The sequence below is a fragment of the Tachysurus fulvidraco genome, chromosome 21 (assembly GCF_022655615.1).
Source record: "Tachysurus fulvidraco isolate hzauxx_2018 chromosome 21, HZAU_PFXX_2.0, whole genome shotgun sequence".
NCBI lineage: Eukaryota > Metazoa > Chordata > Actinopteri > Siluriformes > Bagridae > Tachysurus > Tachysurus fulvidraco.
In genome coordinates, this window is record NC_062538.1 from 1,184,598 (window position 1) to 1,202,315 (window position 17,718).

Genomic DNA, 17,718 nt, shown 5'->3' on the forward strand with positions numbered 1-17,718 from the left:
GAGTTAGAATTCATTATAGGGACGTGGATCTGTAGCTCTGATGTCAGATAAATAACATGCTGTACAGTATGTCTGGGGATTTAATACTGACACGTGTCGAACGGTCGAAGGGTTTAGACACAGAAAACACTGATTTTTTTTTTTTAAAGTAACATTTACTAATATTTTATATGAGATCTGTTAGTGACACCTAAAAAAACATCCAGATCGACACCATAAACTATAAACGGTGTCCTAGACCAGATCGTCAAGATTATCCCTTAGGACGTGACGTCGGGTGATCGACACGTGGATGTGAATACGGAACTTGTAGAAACTCGTAAGTTAAGAAAAAGTGCAATATGACGATTATTCTAATAACGTTTGATCCTACAGTCAGAAACTACATCGCTTATAAACCTGGGAAAGTTCTCTGATGTGACACATAAAGCCTTTTTATTTGTTTAGGGATCCTTTTTTTTCCAACTCAGGGATGATTACATGTTGTTTGGGACTTGATGATGATGATGATGATGATGTTTCCTGTCGGTTGTTCATTAGCCCAACACTTGGTATCTTTTATTCATTCATTCATTTTCTACCACTTATCCGAACTTCTCGGGTCACGGGGAGCCTGTGCCTATCTCAGGCATCATCGGGCATCGAGGCAGGATACACCCTGGACGGAGTGCCAACCCATCACAGGGCGCACACACTCTCATTCACTCACACACTCACACACTACGGACAATTTTCCAGAGATGCCAATCAACCTACCATGCATGTCTTTGGACCGAGGGAGGAAACCGGAGTACCTGGAGGAAACCCCCGAGGCACGGGGAGAACATGCAAACTCCACACACACAAGGCGGAGGTGGGAATCGAACCCCCGACCCTGGAGGTGTGAGGCGAACGTGCTAACCACTAAGCCACCGTGCCCCCCGGTATCTTTTATTAATATGACTAAATGAGCTCAGTGAATTAATAAATCCTGAAATGATTCGGTCTTCAGTGACTCTTCCTCCTGATGCTTTTTTCCGTTTCCTTCACGAGACGTTGTAGACCTCTAAGCCGTGTCCAGAACCATGACAACCTTGTCATGTCCTTTGGGATCTAATGAGTTGTTAAAAATGTGACAGTTTAATGATTAACTTAGAGCAAATGGCACACGTGGATAAGAGCTATAAAGCACAGCTGAACCCTGTTACCATGACGCTCTGACGTGACACAGTGGTGCACAGTGGAGATACACTGTGTGTAAAATATTGTGTATGTGACATAATCAACACACACACACACACACACACACTCAAATCGTTTGTAGGAAGGTTGTCATTTATAGTTGGACACATGCACGATTTTTTTTTTTTTTTTAGGTATTTACCAAATCATATTTAAGTTATAGTCGTACACGTGTAGTGGGCTGAGTGGGCAGTCTGTCAGGGTTAATTTGAGGGTATTTAAATCCAAACCGGAGGAAGGGTTTAGGAATTACGGCTCTTGTCGACAAGCTCGCCTAAAGCCTCAATGTGGTTATGTGATCTAGTATCATACTTAAAATTGGAGAAAATTAAATATTTAATGAAAAGACATGGCAACCCATGATTACATATTTTGAGAAGATGAAGACTCTCCCACTCACTGATCAATGTTATATATTATCACCGATCGGAGTTTTGTTTAATAATTGTGTACGGACCACAAACATGTCAGGAAACTTTTATTATTGGCTATGTATTTGTGTATTTTATCTATTTGTTTGTTTGTTTTGTTTTATTTTATTTTTTATTTGTTTGTTTTATTTTTTTATTTATTTAAAATTGATTGATTGATTTATTTTATTAAATTTTTTAAAATTTGTTTAATTTTTTATTTATTTAAAAAATATATTTGTTTGTTTTTGTTTTGTTTTATTTTTTATTTGTTTGTTTTATTTTTTTTATTTAAAATTGATTGATTGATTTATTTTATTTAATTTTTTAAAATTTGTTTTATTTTTTATTTATTTAAAAAATATATTTATTTGTTTGTTTGTTTTTGTGGTCATTATTAGTATAATTATTGTGTTAACCTTTATGTGATGTATGTTTACTTACTTTGGCAGAAAGGGCTATAAAAGGGGGGAAAAGCTATAACTGAAAGTGCATCAAACTTTTTGTTAATGCTTTGAAAAAGTTTATAAATAAATGTTTAAAAAAAAAAAGGGGGGATGTACATCGCACGTTCATGAATCCTCGATGCTGATTGGCTGATCATTTTCTATTTAAGCAGCTCTGACAGTAGTTCCGGTTGTAATCCAAACTATTTATTCATATTATGTGCTTATTTTGATTTGTCAGATTTCATTTCTGTACTTAACAGCACAAATACAAAGTTCAAGAAATAAACTTGTCCTTGCATATGTTAAAAAAAAAAAGAAATAAGAACAAAAAAGGGGGCACGGTGGCTTAGCGGTCAGCACGTTCGCCTCACACCTCCAAGGCCTGGGTTCGATTCCCACCTCCGCCTTGTGTGTGTGGAGTTTGCATGTTCTCCCCGTGCCTCGGGGGTTTCCTCCGGGTACTCCGGTTTCCTCCCCCGGTCCAAAGAAATGCATGGTAGGTTGATTGGCATCTCTGGAAAATTGTCCGTAGTGTGTGAGTGTGTGAGTGAATGAGAGTGTGTGTGTGCCCTGTGATGGGTTGGCACTCCGTCCAGGGTGTATCCTGTCTCGATGCCCGATGACGCCTGAGATAGGCACAGGCTCCCTGTGACCCGAGAAGTTCGGATAAGCGGTAGAAAATGAGTGAGAGAAAAATGAGAAGAACAAAAAAAAAAAAGGAATTACAGCTCACCCCACAGAGAGCAGCCACCCCACATTTTCGAGTGACCAAAAGTAATTGGACAATTGAATAAAAAGCTGTTTCATGGACAGGTGTAGGCTATTCCTTCAATTAAGCAGATAAAAGTTCTGGAGTTGATTCTAAGTGTGGTATTTGCACTTGGACACTGTTGATGTGAACCTACGTCGTGCGTTCAAACGAGCTCTCCGTGCGAGTCAAACAGGCCATCGTTAGGCTTCCAAAACAAAACAAATCCATCAGAGAGATAGCAGGAGCGTTAGGAGTGGCCAGAGCAACAGTTTGGTCCATTCTGAGAAAAAAAAGAATGCGATGGTGAGCTGATCGCAGGATTCTCTCCATGTTAATGCAAAACCCATTCGCAACATCCAGCCAAGTGAAGGATATTCTCCAGGAGGTAGAGAAGGTTTAACGAGAGCAAATACAGAGGGTTCACAACAAGGTGCAAATGATTTATAAGCCTCAAGAATAGAAAGGCCAGATTAGACTTTGCCCCAAAAAAAAAAAAAAACATCTAATAAAAAGCCTGACCAGTTCTGGAAAAGCGTTCTTCGGACAGATGAAACTAAGCTCAACATTTACCAGAATGGTGGGAAGAGAAAAGTATGGAGAAGGCTTGGAACAGCTCATGATCCGAAGCATACGAGTCATCTGTAAGACATAGTGGAGGCAGTGTAATGGCATGGCTTCCAGTGGCACTGGGTCACTGGTGTTTATTGACGATGTGACAGAAGACGGAAGCAGCCGGATGAATAATAATCATGTATAATATGTATAATAATATACCGTCTGTCCAGATTAAGCCAAATGCAGCAAAGTCGATCGGACGGCATTTCACGGTACAGACGGACAATGATCCAAAACACAGTGCAAAAGCAACCAAGGAGTTTTTTAAGGAAAAGAAATGAAATATTCTGTAATGGCCGAGTCGATCACCTGATCTCAACCCGACTGAATGCGCATTTCACTTGAAAGGCAAAAAGACCCACGAACAAACATCAACTGAAGACAGCTGTAGTTGAGGCCTGGCAAAGCATCAGAGGAGGAAACCCAAGTCTCCGGTGATGTTCATGGGCTCCAGACTTCATTTGCCTGTGCATGAAAATGGTTGCAGTTGCTGAACCGTTTACTTGATATTTTTGTTCGACCCCTTGAATTAAAGCTGAGCGTCTGCTCTTCAAATGCGTCTTGTTTTTTTTATTTCATTTTATTCTGGAGGCACACATAGTTAAAAGTATGGGTATATATGGATATATATGGACCTAACTGTATTTGACCTTGACTTCAGTCACTAAGCTAAACGTTTATTTTAATTTGATGATATCTGGAGACCTCAGTGAACAGTAGCCATGTGGTTACCAATCATTTGTGTGTGTGTGTGTGTGTGTTTACAGGCAGTCATGCAGACATTTGAGGCAAAGGAGCATGATACGGTGTACGCTAACGGCAGCACAGGACACATGAACGGCAAAGAAGTGACTAAGATGCGCGAAGTGGCCTTCATGAAACATCCGTCAGAACCACTGGTATCGTCATGTGCTCAGTTATTCTAGACATCTGTCATCTGGCTGGTGTTTTTTTTTTTTTTGTCTTGTCATCTTACTTTCCTGGGTTTGTGTTCAGGGTGTGACTCTGAAACTGAACGAGAAACAGAAGTGTATGGTGGCGAGAATATTACATGGAGGGATGATCCACAGGCAAGGTGAGTGACGCTGATGTTTATCTGCTTAGAAATAATGCAGAGTAAAATATCTACAGTACATCAAAGTGCTAACAGGCAGTGTGTGTGTGTGTGTGTGTGTGCATGTGTGTGTGTATCTGTATGTGTATGTCTGTGTGTGTGTGTGTGTCTGTGTCTGTCTGTGTGTGTGTCTGTGTCTGTGTGTATGTGTGTGTGTCTGTGTCTGTGTGTGTGTATGTGTGTGTGCTCTAACAGGTTCCTTACACGAAGGAGATGAAATCACTGAGATTAACGGCAAAAGCATTGCGAATCAGACTGTGGACCAACTGCAAAAGATTCTGGTGAGTATGTCTCCTAAAGCTTCCAGTAATATAACGGTGGTGTGTGTGTGTGTGTGTGTGTGTGTGTGTGTGTGTGTGTGTGAACCTCTGCTTAGGAACGATGAGCTCTAAATATATTTCTTCATGGTTGTTATCGCTACAGAAAGATACAGACGGCGCGGTCACTTTGAAGATCATCCCCAACCAGCAGAGTCGCTCCATGGTGTGTGAGGTGAGTAAAACTCTACTGCTTCGGTCATCCGTATCAGGGATGTGAGCTTAGTGGTGTCAGTTTGCCAAACAGAAGGTTGTGAGTTTGAATCCCAGGTCCACCAAACTGCCATTAATGGGCCCCTGAGCAAAGCCCTTAACCCACAAGTACCCAGATATACATATATATATATATATAAGATGTAAGTCTCTCTGGATAAACATGTCTGGTAAATAATGTGAAGGTAAATGAATCGTTTCTTCTTGTTCTTATTCCACTAGCAATGAATTATAAAGGTTTCTACTATAAGGAACTGTTTGTAGATATTTAATACTCGTCTTCAGGAGCTTCTGAAAAGTCATTTTTACAGATTTATTTATTTATTTATTTAGTAATCTGTTAATAGATTAGATAAGATAATAGATAAATCTCTTGAAGTATGTTGTAGTGGAGGAGGATGATGATGATGATGATGATGATGATTTTAAGTAATGTATTATTTTCAATAACTGCTTTCAGTCACACGGTTTGTTCTCGATTAGGGGAATCGTGTAATCTTCTAAATCAGGTGACTCTTAAGTCAATTAGACACTGATATCAGCTAACGGTTCCCACTTCCTCATTAAACACTAGACTGTTGTTGTTTTCCATCACAAAGCTTTTCGATTCTAGTTCCATTTTTTCCCAAATGCTCCTCCAAATTAGCCACAACGACTGTACAAGATTCCCACCCCTGCCCCCGACCTGAGGAAAAAAATCGACTGGATTATCCTCCTTCTTGGGGATACAGTTATAGCGGCTGTCTAACCTCATACCTTCCTGTAGCCAAGTGTACAGGAAGTGACCCATTCTGCACAGGAAGTGAGGCTTATAGGGAAAACGATCAGGTTTACGCTTCGCTTGAAGTCGGTGGAACAAAAGGACTTTAATATAATTCTTTCCAAACTTTAGAAGGCTCTAGTGATTTGGTTTTCACTTCACATTCATTTCTTCACCATCATGAAGCCCAGAATGAGAAATGTTCCACATCACCAACGCCAAAAAGCCTCAGGTGCACCATTTGTGACAGGGCTGAGGACTCAAGTGGGGATGTAGTAGCCTAGTGGCTAAGGTGTTGGGCTACCGATCGGAAGGTTGCGAGTTCGAGTCCTACGTCCACCAAGCTGCCACTGCTGGGCTCCTGAGAAAAGCCTTTAACCCTCAATTGCTCAGTTGTATAAAATGAGATAAGGGCATCTGCTGTGTACAAATAAATAAATAAATAAATAAAATAGATAGATAGATAAAAGTGAAGAAATAATGTCACAGCTGCAATATGACTGGTACAAAAACCTCATTCGCTTCGAATGTTTCATTAAAATAAATAAAAAGAAAGCAGATAATGGAGCTGGACACTGGCGCCCTCTACCACTCCACTCGTGTACAGCAGTGGAAATCCATACAATTGTGAGCTTCTACCGTTTTACCTTTTACGGACGAGACGCGTACGAGTGTAACGGTCAGGGGTGCACATACTTTTAGTCATATAGTGTTTATAGATGTAGTGTGTAGAACAAGAGTCTTAACCGTCCTAACAAAGACCGATTATAACCTTTTCCTCTGTCACGTCCACGTCGCTCAGATGTTTCACTACTATTTTATTACCATGGCAAACGTGTTTTAACGCTACAGATGTACGTGAGAGCTCAGTTCGACTACGATCCCGCCAAGGACGAGCTCATCCCGTGCAAAGAAGTTGGGCTTAAATTCAAAACCGGCGACATCATCCAGATCATCAACAAGAAGGATCCGAACTGGTGGCAAGGCAGAGTGGACAATTCAGGGAAAGACTTCGCAGGACTCATCCCGTCCCCAGAACTTCAGGAATGGTACGTTTCCATCTCGAGCGATCGAGTGTAATTTACCTGAGGTAGAATAATAAACAGGACGTCATCATTTCTCGACTCCTGGTGTAATTATTCGTACCTGACTTGCTTTCTTTTGTGATGTTATCGTCCCCCGTGCAGGCGTGCCGCTAGCAAAAGTAAGAGCGGCGGTGAGGCTAGTCAGTCGTGTAGTCCTTTTGGCAAGAAGAAGAAATGCAAAGACAAGTACCTGGCAAAACACAGTTCGAGTAAGTAACACGCCCCTGATTTTTAGGACGTCGATCCTATTTATAAACTTGTTTATATAAAAAAACAAAGACACGCCTTTTTTTTTTCCTCAGTCTTCGATCAGCTCGATGTCATTTCATATGAAGAGGTTGTGCAGCTTCCCGCGTTCAACCGGAAAACTCTGGTACTCATCGGTGAGTGCGTGAAAACGCCACATGTTGCAGACAACGTATCGCGTGAATTTAGTTGTGAGTGTTGCGTTTATTCGATTGTGTGTAGGTGCGCCTGGTGTGGGAAGGAGCCATATAAAAAGTTCGCTGCTAACCAAATACCCAGAGAAGTTCGTCTACCCTGCACCTCGTAAGTACAGCACGGAGTTTAACGGCCGTTTGGGTTTTTGTCGTTTTGTCCAAGTGTTAAAAGTTTAAGGGCTGCGTACAACATTGTGTGGTATCAGCTGAGGTGGGAGTAAGTCACACACGTGCGAGTCACAAGTAAGACTCAAGTCATGAATGTCAAGTCGAGTCTTTTTTAATATTTGTCAAGCAAATCTCAAGTCTCAAATTTGAAACTTAAGTATGACTCGAGTCAAGTCGAGTCCCCCATCTTTGAATCATTTAACTCAAGTCCGAGTCAAGTCTCAAGTTATGAACGTCAAGTCAATGTCAAGTCGAGTCTTTTTTAAATATTTGTCAAGCATGTCTCAAATTTGTGACTTAAGTCTGACTCGAGTCGAGTCCCTCATCTTTGAATCATTTAACTCAAGTCCGAGTCAAGTCTCAAGTCATGAACGTCAAGTCAAAGTCAAGTCGAGTCTTTTTTAAATATTTGTCAAGCATGTCTCAAATTTGTGACTTAAGTCTGGCTCGAGTCGAGTCCCCCATCTTTGAATCATTTAACTCAAGTCCGAGTCAAGTCTCAAGTCATGAACGTCAAGTCAAGAAATTTGCGACTTAAGTCTGACTCGAGTCAAGTCATATGACTCGAATCCCCCATCTCTGGGTATCAGATGCTACAAGCCCAGAATTCAGACACAAGCTTTAGACTTTTACGCCGTACAGACGCACGACTACGACATCACTCACATCCTCGCGGTGCATCTTTCACTTCCCACGTTAAACTGATCACAAATGAGGTTTTAATAATGTAACACATCTGTATTCACACAGACACAACCAGACCTCAGAGGAAAGACGAAGAAAACGGACAGGAATACTACTTCATCTCTAACGAAGAGATGACCAAATGCATCGTGGGGAACGAGTTCCTGGAGTACGGAAGCTTTCAGGGCAGCATGTTCGGCACCAAGATCCAAACCATCCAGAAGATCCACGAGCAAGAGAAGATCGCTCTGCTGGACGTAGAGCCGCAGGTAAACGCCATATAAAAGCTTCTCTGACCGATTACGGGTTTTAGTAACTTAACGTCGGCAGCACGCTTCCGGAGGAACCTACCGGAGAACCGGTCATGGTGCGAGAACCTTTTCTCCTTGACTGTTTTCAGACATCAGCAATCTAGCAGAAGAGCTCGATTTCTAGTTTTTTGTTGGATTAGTTTCATCATTAGCATCAGAAATATTCCTTAAAGGCGCGGTCTCCGATTTTTGAGAAATGCTTCATAAATCTGAGTCAGGCCGAATAATAAACAAAACAAAAAACAAACGTGTAGCCAATGAGCAGAAAGGGGCGGGGCTTGTCGATATGGGCGGAGAGAGTGTTCGGTGCGCGTGTGTGACATCAGCAGAAAGCGGTTTTAATATCGACATGGAGGATAAAAACAAAGAAAGAAAGAGAAGAAAGACTTACGATAAGGACAAGAAGTAGGACGTGTTAATATAGGATCAGCTTTCCAGCGCTGGAGAGAACTGAAGGAGCAGGAAGTTGGCCACATATTCACAGGTTGGAGTTTCCCGAGTCAATAACTCCTGAGCTAAACGCTGTTACTACACAAATAACACCTCTTTTCTATCGTAGTAATGTAGAGAGGCAGCTACAACCGCGTTTTGTGTAGTAACAGCGTTTAGCTCAGGAGTTATCGACTCGGGAAACTCCGACCTGTGAATATGTGGCCGACTTTACTTAAGACGCCGAGGCCTTTTTTTCTTCTCGATAGGTGAGTAACGTTGGTTTTGCTTTGTTACACAGAACTAATATATGCCTTTGTCCTTTACATCATTATGCTTGTGTGGCATTTTTGCTTGTTTGTTTATCTACAATCGTATTGTTCTTCCCTTCAGCTATGATAGACACGTTTCTTTCTGTCAGTCGCCTGGGTTACGTATGTATGTGTGGGCGGAGCTATCGATACAGGGGTGGGACCCGTTTGGGTTAGGGGCGTGTTTGTTTTGGTGATTTTATGTCAGCGTTGGCTTTCAAACATCAGAGACCGCACCTTTAACTGTGTGTAAATGAGGGATTGAGTTGATGGATTTTCTTCCTTTATTCAGACCCTGAAGCTCCTCAGAACAGCAGACTTCGCTCCCCTCGTCGTGTTCATCGCACCAACCAACTCAGGCAACCAGGTCAGGCTGATTCCATTCCACAAAACTTTCCTCGATTAATTTTGACCCGTAATTCGTTGCATCCCAAAGCTCTCGGCGTAAACCTACCGTAATAACCGACTTTCCTTCCCTTTATTATCTCCACACCAGTCAGAAGCGCTGCAAGCCATCCAGAAGGAATCGGACACTATTTTCAGCGTCTACCGCCATTTCTTCGACGTCATCCTGGTCAACAACGACGTGGACGAGAGCGTGAAAGGTGTCGAAGAGGCTTTAGAGAGCGCCTCCTCCAGTCCACAGTGGGTTCCTGTGTCCTGGGTCTACTGATACTGAGCAGATCCTTCAACCAGATCCATGAAAAATCCCTCACTGTCGTAAATCAGGCGCAAAACCGAGTCACCAGACGAAGCTCAAGTTCTGGCGGTTCAGGCTGCTGGTTATTAAAGATATTTAATTAAAATTTGTTTTATAAAGCAATAAGTTTTAGATTTTTTTTTCTTTTCCCTCAAATCAGAGAGTTTATAAAAAAAAAAAACGGTCCCAATAAATAAATAAACAAACAAGGGCCAGTCCTGTGATCAACACCACAAGTTTACATCGGCTGTGTTACAGAGGACGTGTCATTGTGTCGTTCTGGCTGTCGCTCGTGAGTAAAGTGTCACTGTGGAAATTACCTGAATAAATTTATCCAACACTGAAACTTCTGGTGTGTAAGAGCATGATGTGAACAGAAGACAAACAAACGAGTGTAGAAAAAAAAACTCTTATATTGATGTAGCACTTTAGCTTTAGGATTACAAGTCGATCCTGTTTTATATACATAATACAACAGAAAGGAAGCGTCACGAGGGACGCACGTACGGACGCTCACACGGAGGACGAACAATCTGGTCTCTGTGTGTGGAGACGGAACAAAAGATAAAAAGTACAAAAACATTTCTTTAATCCACAGCTTTGGGGGAAAAAAACAAAAAAACCTAAAGTTCTGTCAATATACAATGAACATTATGACGAGGAGGACGTGTCAATCATTCAGAATAAAAAACAGATTTCAGGCCTGCTCTTCATCTCACACACACACACACACACACACACTATCAGTCACTCGGCCGACGGTGAGGAGAAACGCAGCCTGGAGCAGGAACCTGACGTCTGATCTCAGGTGTTTACGCCACGTCACTTTCTCCCGATCAGCTAACCTTTAACAGTCTGTTAGATCGGATCAGATGTTCAGTCCGATCCCGTCTCGGCTTCTTTCGCCTTCTTTTTTTTCTTTTTCTTCTTGGCGCTTTCTGTGACCTGTGGAATAAAAAGGTGATGATTACGATTGCGATACATTTACCGCCACGTGCGAGCTGTGACCTCCCGATCGAGAAGAAAACACGACAGTCGATAGATCGCTGGGCGGTAACCGATCTGACCGGAGCTTAGCGACGGAACGATACGGCGGCGTATAAAAGACATCAGACTTTACAGTTAACGAACCTTGCGATCGTTAGAAAATGTCACGTGACTATGAACTAAAATGAAGACGGAAGTCATCGTATCGTTCGTTACGCTGAGATTCATTCAGCTCACCTCGGCTTCTCCTTCTTCCGCCACCGCTTCCTCTGCGACTTCCGACGCTTCCTCGGCAGTCTTCGTTTTCTTTTCTTTCTTCTTTTTCTTCTTCTCCTTGTCGGTCTTTGGGGTCGAAGGCGTCGCCTCGCCTTCGCTTCCGCTTTCCTCACGTTTCCTCTACGCAAAAAAAAATTAGCAGTAAATTTAAATCCAAAACACAAACTTAAAAAAAAAAAAAAACAAAGACACGAGCTGGAAGAAAGAAAGCCGAGGGTTCTCTACCTTCGCTCCTGCCTGAATAACGTCTTCGTCTGCTACGGCTTTGGGTTTATTGCTGAGGGGAGGAGGGGCAAACAAAAAATTAGATCAGGACGACATAAAAACAGATACGTTACGGCGAATGTGGAGCTTAAGCGTGTCCGCAAAACCCAAACACCTGTCGTACGAGCTGCAGACAGAGCTGAGAGTCGTGCGAGTCTCTGTAGCAGACAGACTCCCTCTAGAGTCACAGCAGGCTAAAAAGGGATAACAGTCTGCGTCGGGTCTCTCGTGCGCCGACCGGACAGAGTCTAGAAGAGGAGAAGAGAAGAGAGTGTACCTGTAATCCACGTATCCCTCCTTCCAGTTAGCCGGCGTGCTCCCGTTCGGCTTGCCGTGTTTATCTAGAAGCCCTTTCTGGATCATCATTTTCTTCTGACTCGCCTGAAGAGACACCGGCGAGAAAGTCAGAGATCAGAAGACGACAAAACATTAAACACAAACGTCTAAACAAGACGCTTCGCCCCCCCCCCACCACCACCCCGTCACCATACCTTTGGCCCCAGGCCCCATTTGCGTGGATACGTGTCTCTTTCCATGATGACTCTCTTGATCTTAGCCACGATGCCGTGATCGCACGTAGAGATGACCGCCGTCGTCATGAGCGCCACGGCTGCAAACACAAACACGCCGTCTTTAGTTCCTCTCCTTTCCGTTTAACGAGGTTCAAAAATCTGATCAGAGCCATCAGACTCGGGTGATAGATACGAGGTCATCTTCGCACTAATGCTAATGCCGTCTGTGTAGCATCATGTGGCTCGGATTAAGACCCGAGGTTATGAGTGAGTGAGTAACTGGACCTTCACCTGAACATATGGCTTCTCCTTTAGTGGTAATGACGACGATGTCCTGGTTCACCTCGATGCCATCTTCGTACCTCAGCACACCGGGCAACATGATTTTAGCACCGTAGCATATAGCATTGACCTGATAAAATAAAATAAATAAAAAAAAGAGCGCATTAAAAACATCAGCCACACCAAACAGACCGGGAAAGGAGGAACACGACGCACCGCGCTGTCCTTCATGACGATCCTCTTGTGGCTGACGAGCAGCTTCTCCAGAGGAAAGATGACTCTCCTGAGGTACGTCTCGTCTTTGTTGTGGTCAAACTGCCACTGGGCGTCTAAGACGTCGTGCATGGTCACCATACAGTCCTGAGGGAACGAGAGAAACGAGGTCATGCGTCACGTCCTACACGACAGAGAAGATGTCGGTGAAGACGTGAGAGCAGCATTACACAAATGCAACCTCGTCATCTCATCTTCAGCCATCTGATGTACCAAAGATTTATTACCAGGACTGGGGAAGGAACCCAGAACTGAACTCAACACTTTGGTGAGAACTTTTAGGTTCTCTGTGTAACCGAGAGTCGTCGGTGTCTGAGGATCACTTACGTTCTCACCCAACACTCCAGAGCGAACCCTCCTAAGCTCCTGCATCTGCCCTCCGACACCCAGCAGCAACCCCAGATGAACACACAGCGTTCTGATGTACGTTCCTGCCTCGCAGCTGACCCAGAAAATCCCTGCAGAATAAATAAGAAAAAAAAAATACATTTTAGAAGCAGAGTTTTCTAAAACATGGGAAAGTCTAACATCAGGGGGTGGGTTTGGTGGTGGTGGGAGAACGCCATCAGTCTGGGGTGATAGATAAAAGGTCATCTTTGCACAAAAAATGCTAATGACGTCTATAAAGCATCATGTGGCGTCACTCAGAGGCTTAAACACAAGCTCAGCTCTTACCGAGCCTTTTCTCAGAGTCGTATTCGATGAGTTTGCTCTCGTAGATGGTTCTGACTCGGAGCTGTCGCTTCACCGCGGCGATGAGAGGAGGCCTCTGGAACAGAGCTCCAGTGAGACACTCCAAACCCTGCGCGAGAGACAAAACCAGCACATGGACATCAATTTAAACCGAATGAAGCAGAAGAAAGAAAGAAAGCAAGAAAGAAAGAGTTTGCGAATTTGAGATCAGTCCCATTAATTCTTCCTTCGTGAATCCTGGCTCTCCAAACCCGCACGTCCTGCAGCGTCAGCCACGACAGCAGAACGCCGGCGCGGCCGCAAGCAGGCCGGCGGAGAGAGGAGAGCCCGGAGTCGCTCAGAGAATGGATAAACGGGTTCATCATGTCGCGGCATCGCAAATTAAACGCGGAAATAAACCACCACAGCGTCGGCGAACACTTACCCTGGCGAGCTGGTGTTCGCTCTCTATCGCATTGTGCAGCCGTACTATGCCCACGTACTCTTTGCCTGAAACACACGGCACAAGAGTACTGAGGAAAGGCCACTGGTTTTACTGGGTGAGGTCGAGCTCACAGAATAAAGCAAGCTGTAAACATACCAGAACTCTCCAAGAGCATCTTCACACTTTAGTCTGAATAAAGTAAAAGCGAGCACGCAGGAAACTCCGCCTCACCTGCACTCTGCTGAGATTTGACCAATCGCGTCGCTCTGTCGACACACACGATCAGGCATCCCGTGACCTTCGGGTCCAGCGTCCCGCTGTGTCCCGTCTTGTCCACACGCAGGATACGTTTGATCCACGCGACCACCTCGTGAGAAGACGGATTCGCCGGCTTGTCCAAGTTAATAAAACCGGACCTGAAGAGAAAAAGTAAAGCTGCAGAAAAACGATCAGGACGTCTAATCTCACGCACGACGAGACGCCGTTAGCAGCCATCAGTCCAGGGTGATAGATAAGAAGTCATCTTCGCACAGAGCGCTAATGCCGTCTCGTTAGCATCATGTGGCTTCACCAAAAACACGAACGTCACGAACGAAGAAATCGTACCTGACATAATCGTGAATGTTTCTCTTCAGGGGATTGGAGCCATGAGGCAGTGGTGTGTAATGCGTAGTCCTGATGTTCAGCTTATCAAAGTTCTAGATGGAAATAAACAAACAGACCGTCTCATGTGACTCAAAGCTCATGTAATACGGCACAGATTCAAATAAAAGCATGTTCTTTTAATAAGTCGAAAGTCACGAGTTTAACAAGCGTTTTAAACGGAGGCCGTAAGAAGCGTGTGATCAGACGCGTCCGTTCATCTTTATCAAGGCCAGTCTGATCTCTCTGCACCTGCTGATCCGAACCTCCAGGAAACCGGACGAGCGGACCAGCAGAACCCCAACAGTCCAGAACGGAGCGAAGGAGCCGCAGAGAGCCGGAAGCGGCCGTGCTCAGAGAATGGATAAACACGTTCATCATCTCGCACGCCGACCGAGTCGACCGGCACCGAGAGGAAGACGTCCACCGCGAGCGATGCTTACCTTCAGCAGCAAAGGCCACTGGGACGTGTCGAGTTTCGCAACCTTGGACTCCGGTTTGATGAGAAAATCTCCAGTTTCTTGGATTTCCTGCAAGAAAATGATCAGAAGTGAATTAATGCGGTTTAACTGCGACAGAAACAAACCAAAGGAACTTTCATCGACACCACGACCGCCTCCGAGCTGGAAATCATTAATTACCCCGACTTCTTCATCTGAAATCTTGCTCTTCTTCTTCTTCTTCTTCTCTGTGGAGAAAAGTATGACGTCATTGTGTAGCACGAACCAAGTTCACCATTTAAACATCATGCTTCGGATTAAATAATCTGACCATGCTTCGGATTAAATAATCTGGGGGTTTAAACTCCATTCATCAGAATGAAACAAACTTTAAACCCTTAAGCATCAAGGCTAAAATGGGCGCAAGCACGTGCGCACCACCACGTGCGCCACGTGGTCCACAGAAACCACTTACACGTGTGATCTGATGATTTAAAAAGACACTTAATCTGCAAAAGGAGCTTTTTTATTTTATTTTACTTACACATTGTGCACAAAGTCGTAAAGAAACCAAAACGTGTGGGATCTTATTAAGTGCACAAGTGGTGTAAAGTTACACCGTCTAAACGTTATAATAAGTGTTATGTTCTATATGAAATTATATATTTACATTATAAATTCCATTTTCAGGGACAAAAACCCTGCTGGAACATTTTAAAGACTAACGTTTCTCCCACGTGCCCGGATATTATAAACATCACGCTTTCATCACTGTTTATAAAACACACAAGACATCTCCTAGACATCAGACTAACATAAATCCTCACCCGATTTCCTTTTAACACGATATAATATTTAAAAACAGCATAAAAAGCGAGAGTTTAAGAGCACGTACTTTCACAGTCCGCCATCTTCCGTCTGTGCGCCTGCAAGAGAACACGTGTGAGTTTGTGCGCCTGCAAGAGAACACGTGTGAGTTTGTGCGCATGCGTACAACGCGGCTTCGGGTCACTCTCGCGATGTTTTGTAGCCTCGCGATGACCCGGTTGGCGCTCCACAAGGCGCCATGTTTTTGTGGATGCTGACTAAAGTGTTTGTATGTAAATGATTTTTGTGTGAAATTTAAACACCTCCATAAAACTTATTGGGTGATTTGGCTAAAAAAAAAAAAAAGACAAAACAAAACACACAGGGTTCGAGTTTATTGGCTACATGTGTGAGAAAAGTCAGGACACTATTCAAATCTCATGAATATAATAATTATTATTTTATTATATTTAAAGTTTCATATTTATAATTCAAAATTGAAAGAGTTTTATTGAGTACTTGGACAAATGAACAGTTTTTTTTGTTGTCGTTCCACTTAAATAGTTAGTTTTCTCCCATGCTAACCTTCCAGGGCCCTCACGACCAGACTGTAATAGTTTCTTCCCAACAAGCCATCAGACTCCTTAATAACTGAACTGAACTGTACTGAGCACAACACACACACACACACACACACACACACACACACACACACACACACACACACACACACACACACACACACACACACACACATCATCTGTATGGACTACACAGACGCACACAAAACACACACTGACACATCATACTGTTTACATGCTGCTTACAATCCATCAAACTGTTTACATGCTGTTTTGCAAACTTTTTGCACAAACTGTCCAACATTTCAACCGTCTTTGCACATATTGTACGATATCTCAGCCGTTTCGCATATACTATACAATATTTCAGTCGTTTGCTGTTTTTTGCACAATTCTATATATTATCACAAGGACCTTCTGCTAAGAAACCGTGTTCATTCTAATGTTACTGCACGAAATATTGTTTGAACATTCAGTATTCACACAATATATACACCGGTCGGTCGGCGCTGTTTCTGTTACTGTTTATTGTCTTTTGTGTATTGTCTTGTAACTTTGTGTCTTCACTGTCTTTTGTCCTGCACTGTCTTGTCTGTCTTGTCCTGCACTGTTTGCAACATGTTGCACAGTATGTGGCTAAGACTACTTACTAAGTCCTTAGCCCTGTCTTTGTTTTATGTAGCACCATGACCCTGGAGAAACGTTGTCTCATTTCACTGTGTACTGCAACAGCTATATATGGTCGAAATGACAATAAAAGCTTCTTGACTTGACTTGACTTGAGCTAGCACGGCCACGCTAGCATTCACGCGTCATCAGCTAAGTAACATCCAAAGCTCTGAAATATATAAAAGCTACAGAAATGTCTGCGTCTAGGTTCCATCTAGAGCTGAACTAATCTCTTATTCTCCGCTCTTTATCCCAGGGTTCATAGCAAACCCGTAGGGGCCGGATAAAACGGGTGTATTTGTGTCGTAGAGAACCCTAAAAATTTGGAGGTTGAAATCGAAGGTTGACCAGATGCTCAAGGTTCCTCAGTTCCCACATGTTCACGGACACTCAGCCACGAGACCTGGTCTATAACGGAACATCGGAAAGGATCTGGATTATGAAGATCAGGTGTATTTTCAGGGGATTATAATATATGATTAGAATTGATTACAAACTGCTGCTACTTACGTACAAGGCTCTTAATGGTTTAGCTCCCATGTATCTAACTAGTCTTCTAACACGTTACAATCCTTCACGCTCTCTGAGATCACAAAATTCAGGACTTCTGCTAGTTCCCAGAATATCTAAATGTACTAAAGGTGGTAGAGCGTTTTCTTATTTAGCTCCCAAACTTTGGAATAGTCTTCCTGATAGTGTTCGGGGCTCAGACACACTTTCCCAGTTTAAATGTAGATTAAAAACTCATCTCTTTAGACAGGCGTGCACATAATACATCCCATAATATTGTGCATTATTACATGAGACTTGCAAATATTATGAACAGCAGCTACGTTAATCCCTCTCCACTGCTTCTCTCTTTCTACTCATCCAGGGGCATCCAGAAATTT

General features: G+C 43.2%; 2 protein-coding genes, 1 long non-coding RNA gene and 4 other non-coding genes across 7 annotated transcripts in view; 1 reads left to right on the top strand and 6 right to left on the bottom strand.

Annotated features, from left to right (window-relative positions):
- Positions 1-10,324, top strand: part of mpp1 (MAGUK p55 scaffold protein 1) — a 17,558-nt gene extending 7,234 nt beyond the window's left edge. Inside the window, exons 2-12 of the mRNA XM_027154309.2 lie at positions 4,214-4,345; positions 4,443-4,521; positions 4,756-4,841; positions 4,984-5,052; positions 6,703-6,899; positions 7,038-7,144; positions 7,238-7,318; positions 7,404-7,484; positions 8,294-8,496; positions 9,571-9,645; positions 9,775-10,324. Coding sequence (XP_027010110.2) covers positions 4,214-4,345; positions 4,443-4,521; positions 4,756-4,841; positions 4,984-5,052; positions 6,703-6,899; positions 7,038-7,144; positions 7,238-7,318; positions 7,404-7,484; positions 8,294-8,496; positions 9,571-9,645; positions 9,775-9,951 — 1,287 coding nt within the window. The 3' untranslated portion in view covers positions 9,952-10,324. The remainder of the gene's footprint in view (positions 1-4,213; positions 4,346-4,442; positions 4,522-4,755; positions 4,842-4,983; positions 5,053-6,702; positions 6,900-7,037; positions 7,145-7,237; positions 7,319-7,403; positions 7,485-8,293; positions 8,497-9,570; positions 9,646-9,774) is intronic.
- Positions 10,325-10,373: 49 nt separating this feature from the next.
- On the bottom strand, positions 10,374-15,725 carry dkc1 (dyskeratosis congenita 1, dyskerin). Its single transcript, XM_047805636.1, has 15 exons — positions 15,668-15,725; positions 14,973-15,017; positions 14,775-14,861; positions 14,296-14,387; positions 13,921-14,105; positions 13,690-13,754; positions 13,248-13,374; positions 12,900-13,030; positions 12,516-12,659; positions 12,309-12,429; positions 11,997-12,115; positions 11,783-11,886; positions 11,467-11,518; positions 11,203-11,361; positions 10,374-10,923 (listed from the first exon to the last, which is right to left on the bottom strand). The coding sequence occupies exons 1-15, from the start codon at positions 15,680-15,682 to the stop codon at positions 10,855-10,857; spliced, it is 1,515 nt and encodes a 504-aa protein (XP_047661592.1). The 5' UTR covers positions 15,683-15,725; the 3' UTR covers positions 10,374-10,854.
- Positions 10,374-16,307, bottom strand: LOC125139847. Its single transcript, XR_007138975.1, has 2 exons — positions 16,253-16,307; positions 10,374-10,718 (listed from the first exon to the last, which is right to left on the bottom strand). It is a non-coding gene; the product is annotated as an uncharacterized LOC125139847 (long non-coding RNA).
- Positions 12,185-12,260, bottom strand: LOC113647606. Its single transcript, XR_003441709.1, has one exon. It is a non-coding gene; the product is annotated as a small nucleolar RNA SNORD83 (small nucleolar RNA).
- Positions 12,711-12,843, bottom strand: LOC113647607. The gene has a single exon (XR_003441710.2). It is a non-coding gene; the product is annotated as a small nucleolar RNA SNORA36 family (small nucleolar RNA).
- Positions 13,133-13,211, bottom strand: LOC113647605. Its single transcript, XR_003441708.1, has one exon. It is a non-coding gene; the product is annotated as a small nucleolar RNA SNORD83 (small nucleolar RNA).
- Positions 14,179-14,255, bottom strand: LOC113647604. Its single transcript, XR_003441707.1, has one exon. It is a non-coding gene; the product is annotated as a small nucleolar RNA SNORD83 (small nucleolar RNA).
- Positions 16,308-17,718: the final 1,411 nt, after the last annotated feature.

Coding starts and splice junctions, on each gene's coding strand:
- dkc1 (XM_047805636.1), bottom strand. Junction 13,755..13,920: donor CAAATCTCAGCAGAGTGCAG/GTGAGGCGGAGT, acceptor CGTGTGTTTCAG/GCAAAGAGTACGTGGGCATA. Junction 13,375..13,689: donor GCGAACACCAGCTCGCCAGG/GTAAGTGTTCGC, acceptor TCTCTCGCGCAG/GGTTTGGAGTGTCTCACTGG.